The sequence below is a fragment of the Lissotriton vulgaris genome, chromosome 7 (genome assembly GCF_964263255.1).
Source record: "Lissotriton vulgaris chromosome 7, aLisVul1.2, whole genome shotgun sequence".
Taxonomy (NCBI): domain Eukaryota; kingdom Metazoa; phylum Chordata; class Amphibia; order Caudata; family Salamandridae; genus Lissotriton; species Lissotriton vulgaris.
The window spans coordinates 890,193,833-890,202,030 of NC_141695.1; the positions used below are offsets into that span (position 1 = coordinate 890,193,833).

Genomic DNA, 8,198 nt, shown 5'->3' on the forward strand with positions numbered 1-8,198 from the left:
AATTTAGGGGGCCAGAGGATAGGTGGTTTCCGAGGCATATTCTTTCATTTGTGGTTCTTGGGCAACGACTGCGACTCGACTCTTTAACGAGTGAGGAAAAAACGCTCAGAGCGAGTTGGAACGGGTACAAGCGTAGGAGTGGGGTTCCACGCCCATATGCACCGGAGATTCCTCTGGGCATGTGCACGGCCTTCCCACATGTGGGCAACTGGTCTGCGCTGGCGGAGTGGGAAGACCTAGGACTGTAGATGATAGGAGATTAATATGAAGAGGGAGTCCTACCTTTCCAGGCGCTGCATGATAGATATGGCCTGTCTAGAGGGGGCTATTTGCTGCACGCAGCCCTGGTGGCTGCGAGTCAGAAGTACTGGAGGACGGGGCTATCGGAGCCCCAGACGTCCTTGACGTGCAAATATGTTGTAATGGAAGCGGGGATGGTGAAAGCAGTGACGTGCCTTTACAGACTAATGGTGGAGGAGGGACTGCAGCCACTGACGCAGCTGCGTGCAAAATGGGAAATAGACTTGGGAAAGGATATCCCTGAGAGAGCGTTGACTAAAATAGTGGGAAGGGCACAAGGAATGCCAGGTTTCAGCTCATTCATTTCTACATTGTACATAGGGATTACTTAACTCCTGAGCGAATAGCTAAGTACTTAAACGTAGAGACGGCATGTTGCCCCAAGTACAGCACGCGAGCGGCAGATTTCCAGCATATGATGTGGAGCTGCCCACAGCTCGGAACGTATTGGGAAGAAGTGATGGAGGTCCTAGGCGGAGTGACGGACAGACAGGTAGCACCCGACATGGGGTTGTTTATACTGCACTGGTTACCGCACACAAAGCGCACTAAGATCACAAATAAGTTCATGGACTTAGGGTTGTTGCTGGCTAAACGAGAATTAACAAGGCAATGGAAATCCAGGCAGGGCCCTAGCATAGAACGATGGATGGTGGAGTTTGCGAACTGGGCATCCAGTGAGAGTATGGTTAGACTCCAACAGGCCAAGAGTAAATAATGACAAGGCGATGGAAGCTGCACAGGCTTCGGAGGCATTGGTGGAGCTGCTGACGCGCCAGGAGGTGGAATCGGACGCCGGTTCACTGGTAGGCTCTCGGGAAACTGACAGTCCACAAACAACGTAGGTAGGTTGAATGGTCTAGGAATGAGTGGGAGCAGGAGCAGTCCATATGGGACTGCAGTGTGACTGAAGTAAGATCAGGGACCTACATTCCCTAGCACAGAAAGGTATTTAGTTCTCCTTGATTATGTTGTAGGAGCACACCGGCAGGGGGGAGTTTAGGGGAAGGGTGTGGGTGGGACGGGAGTTGGTGGGAGGCACTAGATTAAGAGATCATGGGGCTGGGGAATGATGTTGAATGTACATATTCAAGAAGGCCTTGATAAGCAGGGTGAACAAGATGCAATATACTGTGATATGGCCTTAAGATACTGATGTTGTCTCAATTACAGATGCTGAATAATCGTGCTATGTATTTCAAATTGTGCCTTCCGTTGAAAATGTGCCATGTACAGATGGGTTGTGTGCGTTAAAACATTAATAAAAATATATAATAAAAAAAATGGAGGACCTTGGTTCACATCTTTTACTCATTACCAATTTCTTTTCTTTTCCTAGAATAAATGATGGTGGCAGGTGACTCCCAAATATCCAAGTTCGAATCAGCAACTTTATCCTGATGTCTCGCCTTAGATCCAGCTGCCTCTCATTCTGTGATTCTGCAGTGCAGCTTGTGATGCTTTTATGTTTTTCTACAAATTGGTCACATCAACCTTGGGGCTGTGATTTTACTGTAATGAAAGTACCTTGAGAAATATACATATATGACCATGGGCTAGTGGTGCTCTGGAGAATTGAAGGGTGGAGGGTATTATGTCCAGTGTAAACCATTGGGTTTCACAACTGAAAATTCAGAAAGCTGTAGGGGCATATTATCAAGGGGCTGCGATAAAATTATCGGCACTTTAACGTCCATTTTCGGGCGAAAAGCGGCGATAATTTTATCGCATTATTTACAAGGACAAGCTAGCGCGTGATTCCTTGACTTAGCTCCCATTTTTCACATGCCTCTCCTCGCATCAATAATGAGATGGAAAGTAGCTGTGGCTGTGAAAACAACATAGGAAATATCGCAAAGGCACCTTCGAGATATTACCAACAAGGCATAGCGATAATTTAAACGTGCTAACTCTCCCTTAACTCAGGAATTTAACGTCTGTTAAATTCCTGACTAAGGCATACCTAACATGGGAGGTGGATTGTGGGGCTAAGGCCACAGTGCCTATCATCAAGCTTATCGCCGGAATATTTATTGCCATAGCGCTAAGCGTTGATAATACAGCGCTAGCTTGGCAAAATATCCCAGTGATAGCCGGCGATAATTAAAAGCGCACTAAGTGCGCTCAGCGATAATTATCGCTGGGGCTTGATAATATGCCCGTAGTGTTTGTGGATTCTTGACTCGAAAGGCAGCCCCTAAAACAGTGTAAAGCGATGGGGTCGGGGTGCGTACTTTACTCAGATTAGGAATGAATACATTGAGTTTCTGTCTCGTGCCCACCATGTTAAGTCCTTTGCTGTGTGTTTAAGTCACCAGTTCTGAATTCTCTGGGATACTCTGGTTAAAGATCAGAACAGGAAGCTTGGTGGGTGAGAGAGGACTGTTTGTACAGTGGCTGAGCTTTTACCTTTTATCGTGCTACAATTGTACCCATTTCCATACCTTGTACTAATCTTTACGCCAAGATTTTCTAATCATGAAGAATTGACTTCGTAACCTTACATATGTATAGCACACCTTCAATGTTTTAATGTTTATACAAAACGAATCTGAGCACTTCAGTGTAAACGTTACTGCTGCGAGAATAAAGATCTACTTTCAATAAGTGTTTTTTCGTTTATTTTTCTGGTAGCTCAATACAGGTCCCATATTGGGATAGTCAATGGCCTTCCTTCGAGTTTTTTTTGTTTTAAATTGTTTTTATTAAAGCAATAACAAAGTGGCATTACATCTCGTGGCATTAATCAGGCAGTTTTTCAAGGTAATGAAATCACAACATACATTTTGCAACAGCTTGTGTAGACTGCGTGCGACCCTCATCGATCCCCTATTGTCCCTCCCTAAAGCCTCCAGCTCATCCTTCACCCCTCCTCCTCCTCCTCCTCATCCGAGCTCTCCCCCTCGGACTCTGGCAGTGGGTCACAAATGTCTCCACGAAAGTGGTTCCACATTGTCCAGATTTTATTCCATTTCCGTGGGCTGCCCCTGGTAGCGTATACTGTTCGTTCAGTGACCATTATTAAGTCCATATTTCTACACCATGCTGCCAGAGTTGGAGTCTCTGCTGCCCCCCATCTCTGGGCAATGTCTCGTTTAGCCAGTAGCATTGCCAACGTTACCCAAATCTGCATATAACGTGAGAGGTCGTTAGACTTCCACACATTCAGCAAACACCTCCTCGGTTCTGGCAAGAGGGACACTTCCGTTGTTTGCGACATGGTGCGCAGCACCTGGCGCAAATAGCCTACCAACACCGGACAATCCCAAATAGTATGTAAAAAGGTTCCCTCCTCCCCGCACTCCCTGAGACAGTATGGATGTGTTGCTCTTTGTAGTTTGTGTAGGGTGGTTCTCGTGTAGTATGTGCGGTGGAGGACCTTTAATTGCACCAGCCTGAGCCTGCTAGATATTCCCACCTCTCTAGGCGATGCTAGTGCCTCATTCCATTCCTGATCATCAAACGCTCCCACTTCTGTTGCCCATTTGGTTCTAAGTGTGGCTGTGGGGTCTGGCAAGTTATGTAGTAGTTTCCAATATGTAAATGAGGTGGCCCTCTTTTCCATGAACTCTGTGAGTAGCCGTTCTTCCAACGGGGAGGCCTCTGGTAGGTCTGTCTCTGGCGGTATCCCTTTTAACAAGGCATGCCGTATTTGTACATATCTAAATTTTTCATTCGCGCCTAGTTGGTATTGTTGCTGTAATTGCTCAAAGGGCACCACCGTTCCTCTTTTCCATAGGTCTCCCACCGTGGATATGCCTATATTATCCCAGTGCGTGAATCCTTTACTACGTCTTAAGTGCCCTAGTCTCTTGGTGTCCCATAACGGAGTCAGTTTGGTCACCACCCCTCTCCATCCCAATTTAGCTTGTGCTGCGTGCCAGATCTGGGCTGTGTGTTTAGTCGGACCCGTCAACTTTGAGACTGAGCCTTTGTTATAAAGCACTTCTAACATATTATGTGTACCCAGTTGTTCGCTGTCTGCCCTGTATGCTGGGTCAGTCCGGGGTATATGGATCCAGTGATTTACTATTTTAAGTTGCGCCGCCCAGTAATACAAACGGAGGTCTGGAAGTGCAATTTCCCCATCGTACCAGCTTTTATGGAGTTTCACTTGGGCTATACGAGCTGGTCGGTTACCCCATAGGAGGAGAGTCACTTGTGCTGCCACCTGTTGAAAATAACGGAGCGGGACTGTCTCCGGCGTGTTTTCTAGGATGTAAAGGAATCTAGGGAGTGCCTTCATTTTATATAAAGCCGCTCTCCCGAGCAGTGTAAGGGGCAGTGTCGCCCAATGTGTCACGTCTCGTTTCAGTCTTTCTAGTGGTGGTGCCAGATTTTTAACAAAAAAGTCCACTTGGGTTCTGGTAATGTGTATTCCTAGGTATTTAATGGAATCTTCCGCTATCAGTAATGGGAAGTCCGTAGGGAGTATCGAAGCAGGCCCTTTCAGGATGAAGATTACTGATTTAGTCCAGTTAATTGTGTATCCCGAGAGTCTCCCATGGGAGTTACAAATAATAAGTAGTTCCGGAATCCCGCTTTCCGGGTCTTTGAGATATATCAACATGTCGTCAGCATAGAGTGACAGTAGGTCTTCCCATCCCCCTTTCCAGTCAATGCCTCTAAGCAACGGGGTCGTTCTGATCAGCGTTGCCAGTGGTTCCAGTACTAATGAAAAAAGTAGCGGGGACAGGGGGCACCCCTGCCTCGTACCTCGTGCTAGTTGTAGTACCTTCTGATAAGTGGCCATTGGCCGTTACTCGGGCCACAGGTTTGGTATACAGGAGTCGTACCCATGCACAGAATTTGGGGCCAGAACCCACCCGTCTTAGCACTCCAAACAAATATTTCCATTCTACCATATCGAATGCCATTCTCGCATCTAATGATAGTATCGCCGTTGGGTCCGTGAGCAGTGGGGCCCTTGCCAGCGCCCCCTGCCCTCGTCTTAAATTGCGTGCTGTATTTCTGTGAGGCATAAAGCCTGACTGGTCTGGGTGAATTAAGTGTGGTAGATGAACCATCAACCTGTTTGCCAAAAGCTTCGCCAATATCTTTGCTTCCGCGTTCAGCAGAGATATTGGGCGGTATGATGCACAATCCGTCAGTGGTTTCCCGGGTTTTGGGATTGCCACTATTGTTGCGACATGCTGGTCCAGCGGAAGCTCGGCTGTCTCGACACTTTCCTTGTACATTGCCAACAGGGGTGGGCCTAGCGTGTCCGACCTCAGCTTGAGCCATTCTATGGGTATCCCATTGGGCCCCATAACCTTCCCTGACTTCACTGCTGTAATCGCTGTGTGTAGCTCCTCAAGAGTTAGCTCCCCTTCTAGTTCCAATGCCGTCTCCGGCGACAGAGTCGGCATCTCAATCTGTTCTAGGGCGTCCTGTATCTCTTCTTCTGTCAGTAATGTTGTTGGAGTGTAAACCTCTTTGAAGTGTTCGGCTAGTAGACGTACTATGTCTTCCGGGTGTGAGTGTAAGGACCCCTCCCGTGAACGTAATTGACTTATGCCCTTCATGCCTTCTCCCGTCCTGTCCAGCCATGCCAGCATTTTACCTGCTTTGTCCCCTACGTCATAAATTTTGTGTCTAGTCAATGTGATGTTGGTTTTGGTCTGTTGTTCGAGATAACCTTTGTATTGCCTTTTGCAAAGTTTCAAAGTATGTGCTGCTTCCTGAGTTGGGTGGTGTGCATGGGTTTTATTCGCCTCTGCTAGGGCCAGTTCCAAGTCTGTCAGCTCTTTTTGCCGTAGCCGCTTATATCCAGTTATGGATGCAATGGCCTGTCCTCTAAGGACCATTTTATACGCTTCCCATAGTATTACTGCTGAATCTACTGAGGCCGTGTTTTCCTCAAGATAGTGTTTTGTTACTGCACAAAGTTCCTTCTTAATGGCCGGAACCTTAAGATATCCCGTATAGGTGGGATAGAGCCTTTGTCTCGTTTTTCCCGGACATGCGAGCTTCAGCACTATCGGGGAGTGGTCCGAAACGCCCCTCGGTTTTATGTCTACGTCCTCTATCATTGGGACACTGGCGCCCAATGTTAAAAAGTAGTCTATCCGGGAAAGGCTATTATGTACCGCTGAGTGATATGTGTATTGACGAGTATTAGGGTGGGTGTGACGCCATATATCGACGAGACCCATTGCTTCTACAAATCCCTGAAAGCGAGAGGGGGTAGGTGCCTGTTGTCGCGTGGGGTATCTATCCAGCGCAGCCTCCTTGGTAGCATTGAAATCTCCACCTATGATGAGGTCCCCTTCTGGGAGTGTGAGCAGGAAGTCGCCAAGCACTGGTAGGGCCACTGAGTGGAGTGCTGGCGGTATATATACTGATATTATATTAAGGAGTCTGCCCTCCCACTGGCCTTGTACTGCCGCAAATCGTTCTTGATCGTCTATTTTAGTCTGCAAGACCATGACGGGTGATGTCTTCCTAATCAGGATTCCCGTTCCCCTGGACCCTGAGGAAAATTCTGAGTGCGCAATCATCTTATACCACCACCTATCTAATGCCTTACATGCTGTTCCGGTCAGATGCGTTTCTTGAAGAAGCGCTAGTGTCGGGCTGTGCCGCTTTAGTGCATGCAGCGCCAATCCTCTCTTTATTTTGTCCCCTAGTTCCCTGACGTTCCAGGTTAATAGTGTGAGGGGGGAGATCGACGTGGTCTGTACCGTCTCTCCCGGGCCATTAGGGATGGTAATCGCCGCCATCTAAAACTTTTGACTGTAGCTGGGGTCTCATTCCCCGGGGTGTCGATTGGTGTTCCATCGAGTGAGTGGAAGTGGCCCGAGTTAGTACCCTGAGCCCTAGCTCATCATGTGCGTGGAACTGCCAACCCTCTGGTGTGTGTCGTGACTCCTGAACCAAGGGTCTATCTGTTGCGTGTTGTGCTCCCCCCGATCCCTGCCGCTAATCCTTATTGACCAATTGTACATTGCCTTAGCTGAAAGCCTATCTTGCAAATGCTGTGCTGCCATTTGAATGTTACCATTTAACATTACTAACCAATAACAACAACTAACAATTGTTCCCCACCCTCCCTGCCTCCCTGCTCAGCGGACTTACAACTACCCGCCCCCCCCAACTTAGCAGAGTGCTCCTTCCCTCCCCATAACATAGTTCTTGCTTGTCCGGGGTAAGAGGTCCAGTGGAGGCCTCAGCCCTCCGTAGCCTCCGGGGCCCACCTCTGCCCGCCAGTTCAGCCGGCCCAGCCTCGGATGTGGTACAATTTATTTGTCTTTGCTGACCAGTCCACCGGCGGAGTATCCAGTGGCAGGTGCCGCATCCTTCTCCTTATTCATTCCCTTGGCTCAGTGTCTGCTCCGAACCGGAGTGTTGTGTTTCTGGAGGTTCAGAGTTGTCCTCTTCCTCCTCCCGATGTTGTCGATGCCTGCTTCCGCGATTCTGGTGACCCATTGTTCGCCAACCATCAATCCAGTCCTGGGCCGCTTCCGGCGTTTCGAAGAACCACGTTTGGCCATCTACGACCACTCGAAGCTTCACAGGGAAGATCATGGAGTACGGTAATTCTCGGGTCCTTAGTTGTTGTTTCACCTCCTGGAAGCTCCTTCAGCGTCGGGATACTGCCGCAGTGTAGTCCGGGAAAAAGGTTACTGTAGAGTTATGTACACGTATGGGCGGAGCGATTCTTGCCGCCTGGAGAATGGCATCTCTGTCTCTAAAGTTAAACAGCTTTGCGAGTACTGGTCTCGAGGGGGCCCCTGGTTTCGGCCTACCGCCCTGTACCCGATGTGCTCGCTCGACGGAGAAGAAGTTTGAGAGTCCCTTGGGTTGGAGCCTGGTCTTTATCAGTTCCTCTACGTATAGGTCCATCACTTGTTTACCTTCCGTTTCTGGAATGCCAACTATACGTACGTTGTTCCGTC

At 48.5% G+C, this 8,198-nt stretch overlaps 1 protein-coding gene across 4 annotated transcripts in view; it reads left to right on the forward strand.

Annotated features, from left to right (window-relative positions):
- The window catches only part of CD74 (CD74 molecule), a 60,038-nt gene extending 57,131 nt beyond the window's left edge, over positions 1–2,907 (forward strand). For 2 of the 4 annotated variants that reach the window (XR_015297542.1, XR_015297543.1), the window contains exons 9-10: positions 1,640–2,341; positions 2,420–2,907. Coding sequence is in view for 2 of the 4 variants with exons in the window: in XM_086931300.1 (XP_086787426.1) it covers positions 1,640–1,644 (5 nt within the window). In the remaining 2 variants the exon portion in view is untranslated. Of the gene's footprint in view, positions 1–1,639 lie in introns of all 4 variants that reach the window. The other 2 variants (XM_086931300.1, XM_086931301.1) reach the window with 1 other exon arrangement.
- The last annotated feature ends 5,291 nt before the right edge of the window (positions 2,908–8,198 follow it).